This window comes from Acinonyx jubatus, chromosome B1 (assembly GCF_027475565.1).
Source record: "Acinonyx jubatus isolate Ajub_Pintada_27869175 chromosome B1, VMU_Ajub_asm_v1.0, whole genome shotgun sequence".
NCBI classification, from domain to species: Eukaryota; Metazoa; Chordata; class Mammalia; order Carnivora; family Felidae; genus Acinonyx; species Acinonyx jubatus.
Genome location: NC_069382.1, coordinates 146,310,753 through 146,328,968, shown reverse-complemented (window position 1 = coordinate 146,328,968; position 18,216 = coordinate 146,310,753). Strand labels below are relative to the sequence as shown.

The following is an 18,216-nucleotide window of genomic DNA, read 5'->3' as shown; positions in this document are numbered from 1 at the left end:
TCATACTTTGCCCTCTATTTTTATTTATTTTTTTTTTAAATTTTTTTTTTCAACGTTTATTTATTTTTGGGACAGAGAGAGACAGAGCATGAACGGGGGAGGGGCAGAGAGAGAGGGAGACACAGAATCGGAAACAGGCTCCAGGCTCTGAGCCATCAGCCCAGAGCCTGACGCGGGGCTCGAATTCACGGACCACGAGCTCGTGACCTGGCTGAAGTCGGACGCTTAACCTACTGTGCCACCCAGGTGCCCCTGCCCTCTATTTTTAGTATCCATTAATTATTAATTGGAATTAGAACATAAGGAAGAGCTTCCCCTTTCCTTTATTTATTTATTTTTGTTTCTGTCAGTATAGATTTATGGATATTTGATTTATCCTATGGAGTTTTATCCAAAACTATCATTATTAATTTTTTACGCTCAAATTATTCCAGATTTGATTCATTGGAGCCCTCTCCAGTTGCTCACTACCCTTTTGATGTGTTCCCATCATTTAATGTACTTAAAGATGATTCATGCTCATCTTGTAGTTTTTCTTGCCTTGAACTAAAATCAGTCATTTGTCCAGGAAGCTGTGGTTCCTATTTTTGAGGAGTAATACGCAGAAATTAAGATCTGGGTTGTAGCTGTGCTCATTGTTGCTGGGATGTTACTGTTTCTAGGCCCTTCTTAGAGTTGAGAAAAATATGTGTACAGTATAACTTTTATTGGCAGTTCAAGAGAATAGAAACATTTTGATCATTCTAATAAAAAGGCAGGAAAAAGAGAATGCAGTGAGAAAAAACATGGTAATTAAATGTTAAATTGTTACAGATAAGTGTAAACTAGTATTTTAATGTAGTTGCTTTCATTTTCATTTAATGTATTACTTTTACATTAATTTAAGTATGAATCAAGTAAACTCATCTATTAAGAAAGATTGTTTAATCCACCTTTTATTTTTGTTTAAAATGAAAATAACTAATACAGAATGACCTTGAATTGTTTTATATATGTGTCTGTATTTAGCCAGTGCTAAGTGAAAATTAATGTAATGCTGTTAATATCAAAGTAGAATAAAAGATGCACAGTATGAAATGTAATAAAGAAAAACATTTCTGTGGATAGAAGTAATTCACTAAGAATTAACAAATAAGAAAAATTGTAAGATTTCAGTATACTTCGGAAACCAGTAAATCAAGCAAACAATAAATTAGTATGAAAATTGTTTTTGTAACAAAAGTTGAAAGTTGATTTTTTTAAAAAAAGTTCAATTTTTTTATTTTGAGAGAGAGAGGGGGTGGGGCAGGGGCAGGGAGTGAGGGAGAGAAAGAATCCCAAGCAGGCTAGGCTCCATGTTGTTAGTGCAGAGCCCAACGTGGGGCATGATCTTTCAACTGCTAGATCAAGACCTAAGCTGATACATAGAGTCAGATGTTCAACCTACTGAACCACCCAGGCGCACCGGAAGTTGAGTATTTTGGCAAAACAAGTAACAAGATTCATCAGTTGAATTCGGTAGCTCAAAGGAAGTATGTACATTCTTTTCAAGTGCAGATGAAAAATTTTGTACAATTGAACTTAGACATGGTCACAGATAAAACCTCAACAAATTCTAACGTATCTATGTAAAACAACTCTTGACTATAGTGCAAGAAAATTTTAAAAAACCATTAATTAAAAGGAATATCCTTCCCCCAAACATGTACATTAAGAGTTCTATTCAGTGTAGTGGACTGAGTTGATTTTAATGGACTCCACGCTTTTCCACTTCTGCTTCAGTCGCATGCATATACATCCTGAAGAAAAGACAACATAGAACAACATACACAGCCAAGTCTGAAACCACGAAAGGATATCCACCGATTGTTAGGTTTAATAAAAGGAAATTCCATGAATAGATGCTTGTAGGAAGTATAAAAAAGTGGTTTTGGGGGAGAATAAAAAAAACTTTGGGGCACCTGGGTGGCTCAGTCGGTTAAGCGTCCGACTTCGGCTCAGGTCAAGATCTCACAGTTCGTGAGTTCGAGCCCCGTGTCAGGCTCTGTGCTAACAGCTCAGAGCCTGGAGCCTGCTTCACATTCTGTGTCTCTCTCTCTGCCCCTTCCCTGCTCATGCTGTGTCTCTCTCTGTCTCAAAAATAAACATTAAAAAAAAAAATTAAAAAAAAATTTTTAAAAAGGTAAGTGCCTTAACAATAGGCATCAAAATTTACACTATCTGTAGAGTGCAGTGACTTCAGGCCAAAAAACTTAAATTATAATGAAATTGGTGATCACGTTAAGCTGCAGCAAAGGAGGTCAGAAAAATTGTGAATGGATGCTTTCACAATCCAGGACATGTGCAGTGTTTGCAGAGATCAGTACCTATTGAAGATTAATTCATGAAAACCACATGAGATAACAACTATACAAAATAGGATGATTTGCACCTAAAGATTGTAGACAGAGGAAAAAAAGTGTTTAGACATGAAAGGGTAAGTTAATATAAGAATGGAATGAGTTGAGAAAGATACATAAAATAACCATTCCAAAATTCTAGAAATCAGAAATTCATTTATTATATGAAATTTAATATTATATGAAGTGAAACTGAACTGAATGGATGAATAGAAGAGCGAACAAGATCAGCTGTAGATGGAATTAGTGAATTTTCTGTTTTCCTGACTGAACCTTGACTGATAGAGCCCCCTAGACCTAAAGGCTCTAGGAATTTAGAGTAAACTGATTAAAATAGAGGTGTTACATGCTGACTGCCTACATTAGAGCTCTGATGGTTACCTGTTGTACTTCGAAGGCTTTTTTGTTTCTAATTGTTCTCCTGGCATTGATCACCTATCCTATATTTTATTGCAGCATCTGGGATTGATTTCAATGTCTTTGCCTCAATTAAAAATTTTTAAATAATTTTTTTAATGTTTTATTTATTGTTGAGAGACAGAGAGCACAAGTGGGGGAAGGGCAGAGCAAGACAGAGACAGAGGATCTGAAGTGGGCTCTGCACTGACAGCAGCGAGCCTGATGTGGGGCTCAAACTCAGCCATGAGATCATGACCTGAGCCAAAGTCGGACACTCAGTAGACCGAGCCGCCCTCATTTTTTTTTTTTTTAAGAAAGAGAGAGAGAGATTGAGTGCACAAGTGGGGGAGAGAGAGAGAGAGAAAGAATGAGAATCTTAAGCAGGCTCCACACTCAGTGCGTGGAGCTCCCTGATGTGCTTGATCACACAACCCTGGGATTGTGACCTGAGCCAAAACAGAGTCAGACAGTAAATTAACTGAGCGACCCAGGTGTCCCCTTGCCCCAGTTTTTATTTCATTCCATTCTGACTCTCAAAACCTGCATGTCCTCATTATGATTGATCAGTCATAGCTCCAAAGTTCATCTCTGACTTAGTATTTCTAATTAATTGTTGCTAGTTTATATGATCTTATTTTTGATCGTATAATCAATCTTTGTTTTTTTGCCACTCTGGGCCCTGTCATCCATGACCCCAGAATTCTGTATTTTTTAGATAATAAGTTTACCCTTTGCAGCTTGTCTTCACCAAAGAAGAGTCAGTAGAAAAAACACCACAGTAGACAATGTGTGCAGTACGTGCAAACAACAAACCTGAAGAGACAAAAAACATACAAAAAGATGGCCAATTAAACCCAATAAACTGCATTTCCATATGTTTTGCATTGGTAAAATAAATATCCACCATAGGAGAGGCACCAAATAACTGGTGACTCTAGAGCTGGTCTGATGGCTCTTTCGACAGATTGGTGATGGGTGCAGAGATGGTTTACACATGGCCTAACAGAATGACTCCCTCTAACTATGACTGGGCTACTACTACTGATACAAAGAATCTAGCCTGCTCCTATGTCTACTTGGATTATACTTCTGGAGATCAATGGGGCTGAAGATTCGGTGGGCCTCCTTCATGCTTATCTTTGTCAGGGCTTCATATAACCCCCATTTCACAGACTTCACTTTAAAATTATTCATCTGAGTTGTATCATGGTGCAGTACCCAAAGGTACAGAATCTTTGGGGTGCTAAAAAATGAGAAATTTGAAATATCTGCCGTGCCAGTTTTCAGTTTATTGTGTCTCAGCTTCAGATTCAGCTTTGTGATCTTGAATCTGGACCCTGTAAACATTTCTTCTTTGCTAACTGGATAAATGTCAAGCTTCACCAGCAGAGGTCCCTGGAGTGACGTTTATTATTATCTGGTAATTTTTGTGAGTATTATTGGATTTTAAGAACATATATTTTTAAAAATGTACTTAAAAATTCTAAAGATACTTTTAAAAATATAAGAAATCTTAATATTTGTATTACTTATTTGTATTACTTATCCTTTTATTACTTATTTGTATTATCCTTTAATAGATACTGCATTCTATATGGAAATCAAAACTCCTACACAGTTCCTGATGTAGATGGACCCATCTTCCCTGTGTTATTTTCAAGATTAACTTCATAATCACTTGATTTTTGTCTTTGACCTCTATGTTGCTTACAAAATTCTGACTGTAAGCTGTATATTTGAAATAAACAGTATTAACACAGAGATTATAAAGATGAAAAAAGTTACATCAATCCTGTCATTCTGTGTAACCGCTTGGAGTTTTTGTGTTTAAATTTTTTTGGACAACTTAGACATTTGAAAGCTGTTAGGATTGATCTTGAAGAAACAACCACATGGATAGTATTGTAGTTTTTGCAATGTATAATGGGATTTTTGTGACTCTGTTCAATGTATCTTTATGTTTGCCTCTTTTCCTAACTCTATGTATATATATTGCTTTATGTGAAACTGCAAAATTAAAGTGAATAAGAGGATTCTTTGATCATGTATGATTGGACATAGATTTATGTATCTGATTATATGGTCTAAAACTTGCAAAGATCAATTTTTTTTAGAATAAAACTGTATTTATTACATTTTAATATAGTCAAAACACATGTTTAAAAATTACACAATTAAAAACATTTTTAATTTCTGAATGCAATTATAACAGTGACATAAAATTATTTTATTATTAAAGTGATTTTTGGTAATAACATTATACACTGTATGATGAATATATTGTTAAAACTTTACCTTGTATACCAAATATACTACCTAACCCATTTTCTGTTATTTTTGGTGTGGTTTACAGGTATTATTTCAGTGTAGATTTTACTTAAATTCCATGTTTTTAAGCCACTGTAGTCAACTTATAAAAATTACTTATCAAGCTAAAATACAGTGTAATAAAATTACACTTAAAGTAATTTAATTCCCTTAACACAAATTATTAATATGTATGCAAATATAAAGAATAGGTGCTTAACTCAAGGACAATGTAAATAAAAGCAATTTTGCTCGTGCTTTAGGTTTGCTTTATATTCAAGTCCTGTGGGAACACTGCCAGAAATGCTGTTTCCCACAAGGGTTACAACACTTAGGAGAAAATAATTACAGTTAATTTAGATTTTGACTGTTTGCACTTTCATTTTTATTTGAACAAAACTGTTGGTAAAGCCTTGTATTTAACCATTATTCTAGATTTATAAAACTGATCTTTTAGAAATTATGTTATGTTAAAGGCATCCAAATTGGTCTATAAAATACTAGCTTATCTTCTTACCAGAGAAGGCTCCGAGGAAGCCTGGTATTATTAAATACCTACCTTTCTGGTATTTAATTTCTAAGTGATTAAAGCTTTGAAAATTGTTGTTGTTGCAGAGCAGAAAACATTAAAATGTTTTCAGTTTCACTGATGCTTTTATCCACATTTACATCCAGCACTTAGATACATTATGATATGCACAGTTATCACAGGGACAGTTTGCATTATTTATGTGGCTTTTAGTTTATAATGAGGTTAATTATGCACAAATGCATAATATATACAGGAATGTAGGTGCATTTGCAACAATGCTGACTATACCTCATTTCCACCTGAAAGACAATGACAAGTGTTATGAAGTAAAAAGAAAAATCTAAGAGAAAGTACTTCTACTTGAAACAGAAAACACCTAAGATACGGTGTTCTATACATAATCTGCATTTTTATTGAGATAGTTCGTATTCATGTAGTTTCTCAACAATCTGTAAGCAAACTCTAACATCCAGTATGTTTCAAAGTACCTGTCATTTCCATATAAGCAAAAAGGCCTGAGAAAAAAATGTTGGGTATTATACCATGAATGAGGCAATATAGAGGGGGCCTTGAAATTATGTCTACTAGAGTGGGGGGAAATCTATACACACCATTTCTCAATTATAGTAGTTACTTTGCAACAGAAAACCGTATTTTTATATTTTTTAATTTTATTAAAAAAAATTTTTTTTTAACGTTTATTTATTTTTGAGACAGAGACAGAGCATGAACGAGGGAGGGTCAGAGAGATAGAGGGAGACACAGAATCCGAAACAGGCTCCAGGCTCTGAGCTGTCAGCACAGAGCCCGACGCGGGGCTCCAACTCACGGACCGCGAGATCGTGACCTGAGCGGAAGTCGGACGCTTAACCGACTGAGCCACCCAGGCGCCCCTAATTTTATTTTTTAAAATTTACATCCAAATTAGCATATAGTGCAACAGTGATTTCAGGGTAGATTCCTTAGTGCCCCTTACCCATTTAGCCCATCCCCCCTCCCGCAACCCCTCCAGTAACCCTCTGTTTGTTCTCCATATTTATGAGTCTTTTCTGTTTTGTCCCCCTCCCTGTTTTTATTTTATTTTTTCCCCTCCCTTATGTTCATCTGTTTTGTTTCCTAAAGTCCTCATATGAGTGAAGTCATAAGATTTTTGTCTTTCTCTAATTTCACTTAGCATAATACCCTCCAGTTCCATCCATGCAGTTGCAAATGGCAAGATTTCATTCATTTTGAGCCGAGTAATACTCCATTGTATGTGTGTATATATATGTATATATGTGTGTATATATATGTATATATGTGTATATATATGTATATATGAGTGTGTATATATGTGTATATATATGTATATATGTGTATATATGTGTGTGTGTGTATATATATATATATATATATATATATATATATATATACACACACACACCAACTCTTCTTTATCCATTCATCCATCGATGGACATTTGGGCTCTTTGCATACTTTGGCTATTGTGGATAGTGCTGCTGTGAACATTGGGGTGCATATGCCCCTTCAAAACAGCACCTCTGTATCCCTTGGATAAATAACTAGTAGTGCAATTGCTGGGTCATAGGATAGTTCTATAATTTTTTGAGAAACCTCCATACTGTTTTCCAGAGTGGCTATGCCACTTTGCATTCCCACCAGCAGCGCAAAAGAGATCCTCTTTCTCAGCATCCTCACCAACATCTGTTGTTGCCTGAGATGTTAATGTTAGCCATTCTGACAGGTATGAGGTGGTATCTCATCGTGATTTTGATTTGTATTTCACTGATGAGTGATGTTGAGCATTTTTTCATGTGTCAGTTGGCCATCTGGATGTCTTCTTTGGAGAAGTGCTATTCATGTCTTTTGCCCATTTCTTCACTGGATTATTTGTTTTTTGGGTGTTGAGGTTGATAAGTTCTTTATAGATTTTGGATACTAACCCTTTATCTGATATGTCGTTTGCAAATATCTTCTCCCATGCTGTCAGTTGCCTTTTAGTTTTGCTGATTGTTTCCTTCGCTGTGCAGAAGCTTTTTATTTTGATGAGGTCCCAGTAGTTCATTATTGCTTTTGTTTCCCTTGCCTCCGGAGACGTGTTGAGGAAGAAATTACTGCGGCCAAGGTCAAAGAGGTTTTTGCCTGCTTTCTCCTCGAGGATTTTGATGGCTTCCTGTCTTACATTGAGGTCTTTCATTCATTTTGAGTTTATTTTTGTGTATGGTGTAAGAAAGTGGTCCAGGTTCATTCTTCTGCATGTTGCTGTCCAGTTTTCCCAGCACCACTTGCTGAAGAGACTGTCTTTATTCCATTGGATATTCTTTCCTTCTTTGTCAAAGATTAGTTCCCCATACATTTGTGGGTCCATTTCTGGGTTCTCTATTCTGTTTCGTTGGTCTGAGTGTCTGTTTTTGTGCCAGTACCATACTGTCTTGATGATTACAGCTTTGTAGTATAGCTTGAAGTCTGGGATTGTGATGCCTCCTGCTTTGGTTTTCTTTTTCAAGATTGCTTGGGCTATTCAGGGTCTTTTCTGGTTCCATAGAAATTTTAGGATTGTTTGTTCTAGCTCTGTGAAGAATTCTGGTGTTACTTTCATAGGGATTGCATTGAATATGTAGATTGCTTTGGGTAGTATCGACATTTTAACAATGTTTGTTCTTCCTATCTAGGAGCATGGAATCTGAATCATTTTCCTTTTTTTGTGTGTGTCTTCAATTTCTTTCATAAGCCTTCTGTAGTTTTCAGTGTATAGCTTTTTCACCCCTTTGGTTAGATTTATTCCTAGGTATTTTATGGGTTTTGGTGCAACTGTAAATGGGATCAATTCCTTGATTTCTCTTTCTGTTGCTTCATTGTTCGTGAATAGGAATGCAACCGATTTCTGTGCATTGATTTTATATCCTGCAACGTTGCTGAATTCATGAATCAATTCTAGCAGTTTTTTGGTGGCATCTTTTGGGTTTTCCATATAGAGTATCATATCATCCGCGAAGAGTGAAAGGTGACCTCCTCCTGGCTGATTTGGATGCCCTTTATTTCTTTGTGTTGTCTGATTGCAGAGGCTAAGACTTCCAATACCATGTTGAATAACAGTGGCAAGAGTGGACATCACTGTCTTGTTCCTAACCTTAGGGGGAAAGCTCTCAGTTTTTCCCCATTGAGGATGATATTAGTGTTGGGTCGTTCATATATGGCTTTTATGTTCTCAAGGTATGATCCTTCTATCCCTACTTTCTTGAGGGTTTTTATCAAGAAAGGATGCTGTATTTTGTCAAACGCTTTCTCTGCATCTATTGAGAGGGTCATATGGTTTTTGTCCTTTCTTTTATTGATGTGATGAATCACATTAATTGTTTTGTGGATATTGAACCAGCCCTGCATCCCAGGTATAAATCCCACTTGGTCGTGGTGAATAATTTTTTTAATGTATTGTTGGATCCGGTTGGCTAATATCTTGTTGAGGATTTTTGCATCCATGTTCATCAGGGAAATTGATCTCTAGTTCTTTTTAGTGGGGGTTTCTGTCTCCTTTTGGAATCAAGGTAATGCTGGCCGTATAGCAAGAGTTTGGAATTTTTCCTTCCATTTCTATTTTTTAGAACAGCTTCAATAGGTGTTAACTCTTCCTTAAATATTTGGTAGAATTCCCCTGGAAAGCCATCTGGCCCTGGACTCTTGTTTTTTGGCAGATTTTTGATTACTAATTCAATTTCCTTATTGGTTATGGGTCTGCTCAAATTTTCTATTTCTTCCTGTTTCAGTTTTGGTAGTGTATCTGTTTCTAGGAATTTGTCCATTTCTTCCAGTTTGCCCATTGTATTGACATGTAATTGCTCATAATATTCTGTTATTATTGTTTGTATTTCTTCTGTGTTGGTTGTGATCTCTCCTTTTTCATTCTTGATTTTATTTATTTGGGTTCTTTTTCTTTTTGATCAAACTGGCAGGTGGTTTACCAATTTTGTTAATTCTTTCAAAGAACCAGCTTCTCATTTCATTGATCGGTTCTGCTATTTTTTTGGTATTGATAGCATTAATTTCTGCTGTAATCTTTATTTCCTGTGTTCTGCTGGTTTTGGGTTTTATTTGTTGTTCTTTTTGCAGCTCCTTAAGCGTAAGGTTAGGTTGTGTATCTGAGATCTTTCTTCCTTCTTTAGGAAGGCCTGGATTGCTATATACTTTTCTCTTATGACCGCCTGTACTGCGTCCCAGAGGTTTTGGGTTGTGGTGTTATCATTTTCATTGGCTTCCATATACTTTTTAATTTCCTCTTTAATTTCTTGGTTGGCCCATTCATACTTTAGAAGGTTGTGCTTTAGTCTCCAAGTGATTGTTACCTTTCCAAATTTTTTCTTGTTGTTGATTTCAAGTTTCAGGGTGTTGTGGTCTGAAAATATGCATGGTATGATCTTGATCTTTTTGTGCTTGCTGAGGGCTGATTTATGTCCCAGTACATGGTCTATTCTGGAGAACGTTCCATGTGCACTGGAGAAGAATGTATATTATGCTGCTTTAGGATGAAATGTTCTGAATATATCTGTTAAGTCCATCTGGTCCAGTGTGTCATTCAAAGTCATTGTTTCCTTGTTGACTTTTTGATTAGATGATCTGTCCATTGCTGTGAGTGGGTTGTTGAAGTCTCCTACTCTTATGGTATTACTAATGAGTTTCTTTATGTTTGTGATTAATTGGTGTATATCTTTGGGTGCTCTCACATTTGGTGCATAAATGTTTACAGTTGTTAGGTCTTCTTAGTTATAGAGTCCTTGATTATGATATAATGCCCTTCTGCATCTCTTGATACCGTCTTTATTTTAAAGTCTAGATTGATAGAAGTATGGCTATCTTCGGCTTTCTTTTATTGACCATTAGCATGATAGATGGTTCTCCATCCCTTATTTTCAATGTGAAGGTGTCTTTAGGTCTAAGGTGGGTCTCTTGTAAACAGCATATAGATGGATCTTGTTTTCTTACCATTTTATTACCCTACATCTTTTGATTGAGCATTTAGTCCATTGATGTTTAGAGTGAGTACTGAAAGATACGAACTTATTGCCATTATGATGCTTGTAGAGTTGGAGTTTCTGGTGGTGGTCTCTGGTCCTTTCTAATCTTTGTTGCTTTTGGTATTTATGTATGTATGTATTTTCTATATATATTCATCTTTTCTCCCTTCAGAAAGTCTCCCTTAAGATTTCTTGCAGGGCTGGTTTAGTGGTCACAAACTAAATCCTTTAATTTTTGTTTGGGAAACTTTTTATCTCTCCTATTTTGAATGACAGCCTTGCTGGATAAAGAATTCTTGGCTGCATATTTTTCCGATTCAGCACGTTGAATATATCCTGCCACTCCTTTCTGGCCTGCCAAGTGTCTGTGGAGAGGTCTGCTGCAAACGTGACCTGTCTTCCCTTGTAGGGTAGGGACTTTTTTTCCCTTGCTGCTTTCATGATTCTCTCCTTGCCTGAGTATTTTGTTTAATTGACTATAATATACCTTGTTCATGTTTGGTTTTTGTTGAATCTCATGGGGGTCCTCTGTGTTTCCTGGATTTTGATGTCTGTGTCTTTCCCCAGGTTAGGAAAGTTTTCCACGATGATTTGCTCACATAACCCTTCTACCCCTATTTCTCCTCTTCCTCCTTTGGGACCCTGATGATTCTGATGTTGTCCTTTTTAATGAGTCACTGATTTCTCTAATTCTTAAATCGTGCTCTTTTGTCTTAATCGTCCTCTTTTTTTCTGCTTAATTATTCTCTATAAGTTTGTCCTATATTGCTGATTCTCTGTTCTGCCTCATCCATCCTTTCTGCTGCTGCATCCATCCATGATTCCAGCTCAGTTACAGCTTTTTAATTTCATTCTGGCTATTTTTTACTTCTTTTATCTCTGTAGAAAGGGATTCTAATCTATTTTTGACTCCAGCTAGTATTCTTATCGCAATTCTAAATTCTGGTTCAGACATCTTGCTTGTATCTGTGTTGGTTAAATCCCTGGCTGTCGTTTCTTCCTGCTCTTTCTTTTGGGGTGACTTCCTTCGTTTTGTCATTTTGAAGGGAGAAAAGGAATTAATGAGGTAGAAAAATTAAAATGAAAAAATTAAAATAAAAAAATATGAAAGTTAAAAAATAAACACTCACACACACACACAGAAAATCTAATAAATGGTGCTAGATCCTAGGTGTGTTTTGGTCTGGGTGTTGATAGTGATTAGACAGAAAAAAGGGGGGGGGGGGAGGAAATCATTTGAGAATTTGAAAGAGTGAATACACTGAAGTAGACTAAAATGAGATGATTGGAGTAAAATAGAATTTGAAAAAATTTACACAAAAGTGAAGAATATAGTAGAAAAAAATTAAAGAAAAATATTTTTAATAAAAACTAAAAATGAAAATGAATTTTTTCTTTTTGTATTCAAAAAAAGAAAAGAAAGAAATGATTGAAAATTTGAAAAAGTGGATACAGTGTAGTTGACTAAAATAAAATAATGGAAGTAAAATAGAATTTGAAAAAATTTACATAAAAGCAAAAAATATAGTAAAAAAATTAAAGGAAAATATTTTTAATAGAAATTGAACATAGAAATGAAGTTTTTCTGCATTCAAGAAAAAGAATAGAAATGAAAAAAAAAAGGAAAGTGTTTGAAAATTTGAAAAGGTGAATACACTGAAGTAGACTAAAATAAAATGATGGAAGTAAGAGAGTTTGAAAAAATTTACACAAAAGTAAAAAATATAGTAAAGAAATTAAAAATATTAAAAATTGAAAATAAAAATGAATTTTTCTTTCTGTATTCAAGAAAAAGAAAAATAGTGTAGAGAAAAAAAAAAGAAAATTGAATAGATGGACCTACAGATTGAAATAGGAGTGAAATTACTTCCTTTTCCCATAGAAGTCAGACTATGTAGCGCTTTATAGTCCATAAACTAAGTAGGTGGTGAGACTTGTGTTCTTGAAGAATGAAGTGGCCTCGTTGGGCGGGGCTCATTGTAACGGCTCCGTTCTCCACTAGATGGCACTGCTAGTCCACGGGGGTGGATTCTTTTGGTGCTCGTAGGTGTGTATGCATGCGCATGTGTGGGGGAGGTGAAAATGCCGTCAGACAGCTACCCAGTCTCTAGTATCGGATCTATGTTCTCCCCGATCGGCAATCGCGCACTTGTCCTCTGTCTTCAGCTTTCATCTGCTCCCTGCTTTTTCACTGTTCATGACCAGGCCCCACCCAGGCAGTACCTCTCTCCCAAGTTTTGTATCAAATGCGGCTTTTTACCCTGGTCTCTTACTTCTGAAGGACTGTGGCTTTGACCCGTTCTCCCCCTCTGTGGGAGGGTGTCACTGAGCAATGGCCAAAAGCTGGCTGCACCCAGGAACGCTTGTGGGACCCTGCTGCTGCCCGTGCCCCGAGACTGTGGCCAGGTGCCTGCCTGCCCCATAAAAAGTTTGCGAGATAGTGTAGCAGCAGCTTTTCAGGGATTATGGAAAATCACAACACATATCTGGCACCAGGCTTCACCCTTAACGACCTTGTTCCAGCACCAGCAAATGTGGCTGTTTTCTGGGGTCTGCTGCGACCGGTGGCTTCAGTAGTCTCCACCAAATGTCCTTTCAGCAGTGGAACTGATTTTCCCCGTGTGGCCTGAGAACCTCCCGGACCCCACTCTGTTCCTGGCGATTCACCCTTCTCACCAGAGCACCTCCAGGTATCGAGCTGTGGAGTTGCAGACTTTGCGCTCCCCTTGTTTACAGTCTTAATGGAATTTAAACCCTCTCCTTTCTCCTTTCTCTTTTCCCTTTTTAGTTTAGTCCCTGCGGCTGTTTCTAATTTTCCACTTTCTCTCCAGCTGCTTTTGGGGAGGGGTACTTTTCCCGTACTCCTCCCCCTCCCAAGTCGCCATCCTCTCTTTGCCTGCAGAAGTGGCTCCCTGCCCTCCACCGGCTTCTCTCTCCCCCAAGTTCACCTCTTCGTGCCACATACCTGCTGAATTCTGTGGTTCAGGTTGTGCAGATTGTTGTGGTAATCCTCCAATTAGTTTTTTAGGTGTATAGGATGGTTTAGTGTTGGTCTGGCTGTATTTCATGGATGCGAGACACACAAAAAACTTTCATGCTGTTCTGCCATCTTGGCTCCTCCAATATCTCAATAACTTGTATTTGAGTTCACAGATTCTTCTGCTTCATAGAGTATGCTGTTGATTATCTGTATTCGTTTTTTCATTTCATTCATTATATTCTTCAGACCCAATATTTCTGTTTGTTTGGTCCTCATATAAGCAAAATATCCTCTTTAATTTTTTTCTAACTTTATCTTTGGCTCATTTTTTTATGATTTCTATCTGTACTGAAACTCCCATTGTGTACATATATTGTTTTTCTGATTTCATTGATTTTTCTGTGTTCTCTTAAGCTTACTCTGCTTCCTTAGAACAATCTAATTTGTAATTTTTGCAGGCAATTCACAGATTTGCATTTCTTTGTGTTCTTTGGTGGTGTCATATTTCCTTGACTTTTCTTATTCCTTGAAGTCTTGTGTCAGTTTTCACATTAAAGAAGTGATCATTCCCTCCAGGGTTTGCTGACTGGCTCTGGGGGAAAAAAAAACACCTTCACCCGTCGGTCCAACTAGCTTTCTCAGTCCTTTTCTATGGATATGTCTGCTCCTTACTTCTTGTTCCCTCTTGAGGGGATGTCTTCAGATTGTATGACTTATCCTAACCCACAAAAACAGACCTAGTGTTGAGAGCTTCCCATTCATTTTCCCTAGGGCAGAGCCCTGAAATGTTAAAGTTTGTATAAACTCTCCCAATCCCACAGATTCAGGCCAGCCTTTTTCACTTGCCCAAAAGCTGTCTACAAAGGCTTAGTCTCACCACAATGGGGTCATGCACCTTGAGCTATCAAGCTAATAGGAGTGAGGTACATGCAGTGTTGGGGACAACTGTGGGCCTAGCTGGGGAAGGGAGGTATGAAGATGAGATGTCCCCAAAAGCTGGTAGGCAGGCTTCCTGATGGAGTCCATAATTCTTGCTGATATCACTTCAGAAAACAATTGCTAATAATCAAAAAGCTCAAAGAAAGCTGATGTGGATAACATAAGATTAGAATATCAGTCAGGATTCATGGGCCCATTTCAGAGAATACAGATTTTAACATATACGAAAAAGAGCGTTAACATATTTTACCCAAGACTGACATTCTCTGAAATAAACTTTTTGAAAGTCAGGAAAGTTTCTTTGTATAAAGCGGGTAATGAGAGTGTAAAAATGAAAGTAGGGATGTTAGAAAACTATTACAGTAAATCCAAGTTGGATATGAAAATGGCTAGGTTTAAAGTGATAGTAGCAACTGACAGAGAAGAACAGATCAATATATAACTTGGGAGTAGAACTTATAGATACGGTGATCAATTGAATAATTGCTCAATCCTGTTTTTTATTAGATATGATATTGGAAATGATAATGTTATTATGATATATTTCTTACTGACTAATTCCTTGTATAAAATCAATTTTTTTTAAGAAAAAATTTTTTTATTTTTTTGAGAGGGAGAGAAAGAGAGACAGAACACAAGTAGGGAAGGGGCAGAGAGAGAGGGAGACACAGAATCGAAAGCAGTCTCAGGCTCTGAGCTGTCAGCACAGGGTCCCATGTGGGGCTCGAATCCATGGGCTGTGAAATCATGACCTGAGCCGAGGTCAGACTCAACCGACTGAGCCACCCAGGCGCCCCTAAAATCAACTTTTTAAGCAAAAGGATTATTGAATAAAGTTATTGTCCTAAATATCATTGGACCCATTTCTACATGGGGTGGTGGTTTCCAGGTGTAGGGATCCAAGAAAAAAAAAAGAAAATAGAATTTTACATTATAAAAAGTTTGTTAGAACAAGAAAGTAAAGAAAATAGAATTGAATGTGCTGGAAGGAAGAATAAGATTATTAAGGTATCTTCTTCATGACTTGCCTTTATTCTGTTTCTTTTCAACATAAAATGAATCTGATCTAGAATCAGAACTTGAATTCATATATGAAGTAATAGCAAAAGAAAAAAAATATTTTTTTCTCTTAAAGATAGATGTGATTTGACAGAAAGGGCACTGAATTCAGCATGAGAACATTTGGATTTAAATTTTCTCCCCGCCCTAATGCCTCTGGCACATATACTCTGCTTCTGGAAGTAGGTGATAACCTCTTTCCTCTAGAATTCCTAGCAGAGTTGTCCGTAAGAAAAATACTACACAGACCATTCTGTTCAAAGGAACTTAAGATACCAGAGAAAAAGTTACCAAAATACCCAGTCTTAACTGAATATGCTTCACATGGTGATGGATTTTAACATCGTTTAGAATTTATTCTCAATTTGTGTTTAAGCCTTTTTGTTTTCATATCCTCTAAAAGAAGTTTTAAAACTCTCATTCTATTTTCTTCCTAACTCATTTCGTTGTTTGTACTGATTAAAAACATTTTTTTAATGTTTGTTTATTTTTGAGGGGGAGGGAGAGAGAGAACACGCGCTCGCACGAGTGGAGGAGGGGCAGAGAGAGGGAGACACAGAATCTGAAGTGGGCTCCAGGCTCTGAGGGGTCAGCACAGAGCCTGACGCATGGCTCAAATTCACGAATCACTAGACCATTACCTGAGCCAAAGTTGGATGCCTAACTGACTGAGCCACCCAGGCGCCCCAACTGTATTGATTTTTTTTTAAAACAAAACAGCTGCATTTGGTAAAACCAACTATGTACTCCAAAGTTCAGCTCAACCTACTATAAATTGAGAAAGTCATGAAAGAGATCTGTGGGATTGTGAACTTCATGAACTTGGTTTAAGCCTCGGTTTAGTTAGAGCAAGAGTTGATCATGAGGACTGTAAAAGGTTTCTGGGTTCTTTTCATGCTACATCTATATTTCTTCGACTCTGGAAGAACTGGGAAAATACTTGTGTGGCCCTTGGATTTTAGTCACTGGATTAATTTAAAAGTTATCCTGGATCAACTCCAGCTTCATGGGCATGAGGTAACTGTCCTGGTACCTTCACCAAGTTATCTGTTTGATCATACCAAGATTCCCTTTAATGTGGAGATCCTTCAACTTCCAGTAACTAAAGAAACTCTCATGGAAGAGCTCAATGGTATTCTCTATGATGTTTCCTTTGAACTGCCAAAACTTTCATGGTGGAGCATGCAAGGAAAATTGACAGAACTTGTCTACAGGTTTTCTAGGACAGCCAAAAGAATGTGTGAGAGTGCTGTCACAAATAAGGAGTTACTCAGCAGGCTACAAGCAGCTAAGTTTGATATCTGTTTAGCTGATCCCTTAAGCTTTTGTGGGGAATTGTTGGCTGAGCTCCTCAATATTCCATTTATATACTCTTTTCGATTTTCTTATGGGAATGTCATTGAGAGACTCTGTGCTCAGCTTCCTATCCCTTCTTCATATGTTCCTGGCATCACATCAGGATTGACAGACCGCATGACTTTTGTACAGAGACTAGAGAATTGGTTACTGTACATAGTGACTGATATTATGTTTTTATATTTTGTATTTCCGGAATGGGATGACTATTACAGCAAGGCTTTAGGTAAGATATATTTGCATGCATTAAAGATTCTTACTTCATAAGAAAAAGGGTGCCTGGGTGGTGGAGTTGGTTAAACATCTGACTCTTGATTGTGACTCAGGTCATGATCTTGTGATCATGAGATCAAGCCCGAGGCCTGCTTGGGATTCTCTCTCTCTCTCCTCGCTCTTTGCTTCTCCCCCCACTCATGCACTCACACCTGTGTGCTTTCTCTCCCAAACACTTAAAAAATAAAATAAAATGTAAATATTTACCTGACGATATAAAATCTTAAAAAAGGTATTTAAAACATTTTTTTGTATGTGTTTTATTTATTTTTGATAGAGTACAAGTAGCAGAAGGACAGAGAGAGAGGGTTAGAATCTAAAGATAGGCTCCAGGCTCTGAGCTAGTTGTCAGCACAGAGCTTGATGCAGGGATTGAACCCACAAACTGTGAGATCATGATCTGAGACCAAGTCAGACATTTAACTGATTGAGCCACTCAGGCGTCCCTTAAAAAAATATTTTTAAGTGAGGACCCAAGCTTTTTAAGTAAAAAACAAAAAAAAAAAAAACAAAAAAAAATTTTTTTTGGTTTTGGATGATTGATTTTTTACAAATTATCACAGGAAGAATATTCTCTATGTATACACATAAATCCTGGTTGCTGCTACTAATGTTTTTGGAATATCTAGAAAACTGTGTGCTGAATTTGACATAATTCTGGACTATTCCTCTCTTGTTTAGTTTTGCTTTTATACAGTCTGGTTTTTGGGGGTTTTTTTTGTGTTTTTTTTTTTTTTCTTGATCGACTTGCTTTTTCTCAGGCTTTCTGTTTGCATCCAATTTAGATTTTATTGCTGGTTGCAGGGTTCAGCATGTGATAAGCACAAAACTAGAAAATAAATAAATATATATTGGTTTCATATGCAGTTCTCTCCCAATGGCAAAATGTGATTTTTTTTTTCCCCTAAAAGACCATGTTTCCAGATTATTAAATCCCACTGTTTTGTTTTTTTTTTTTGTTCTTTTCAAAATTGCATTAGAGGT

The 18,216-nt window shown here is 36.8% G+C and overlaps 1 protein-coding gene across 2 annotated transcripts in view; it reads left to right on the top strand.

Annotated features, from left to right (window-relative positions):
• LOC106977028 (UDP-glucuronosyltransferase 2C1-like) overlaps nucleotides 1-18,216 on the top strand; it is a 48,552-nt gene that overhangs the window by 4,750 nt on the left and 25,586 nt on the right. Inside the window, exon 1 of one of the 2 annotated variants that reach the window (XM_015074502.3) lies at nucleotides 16,125-17,185. The exons of the other annotated variant lie outside the window; for it this stretch is intronic. Within the exon in view, the coding sequence (XP_014929988.1) occupies nucleotides 16,465-17,185 (721 nt within the window). The 5' untranslated portion in view covers nucleotides 16,125-16,464. Of the gene's footprint in view, nucleotides 1-16,124; nucleotides 17,186-18,216 lie in introns of those variants that run through there. 2 annotated transcript variants of the gene reach the window in all.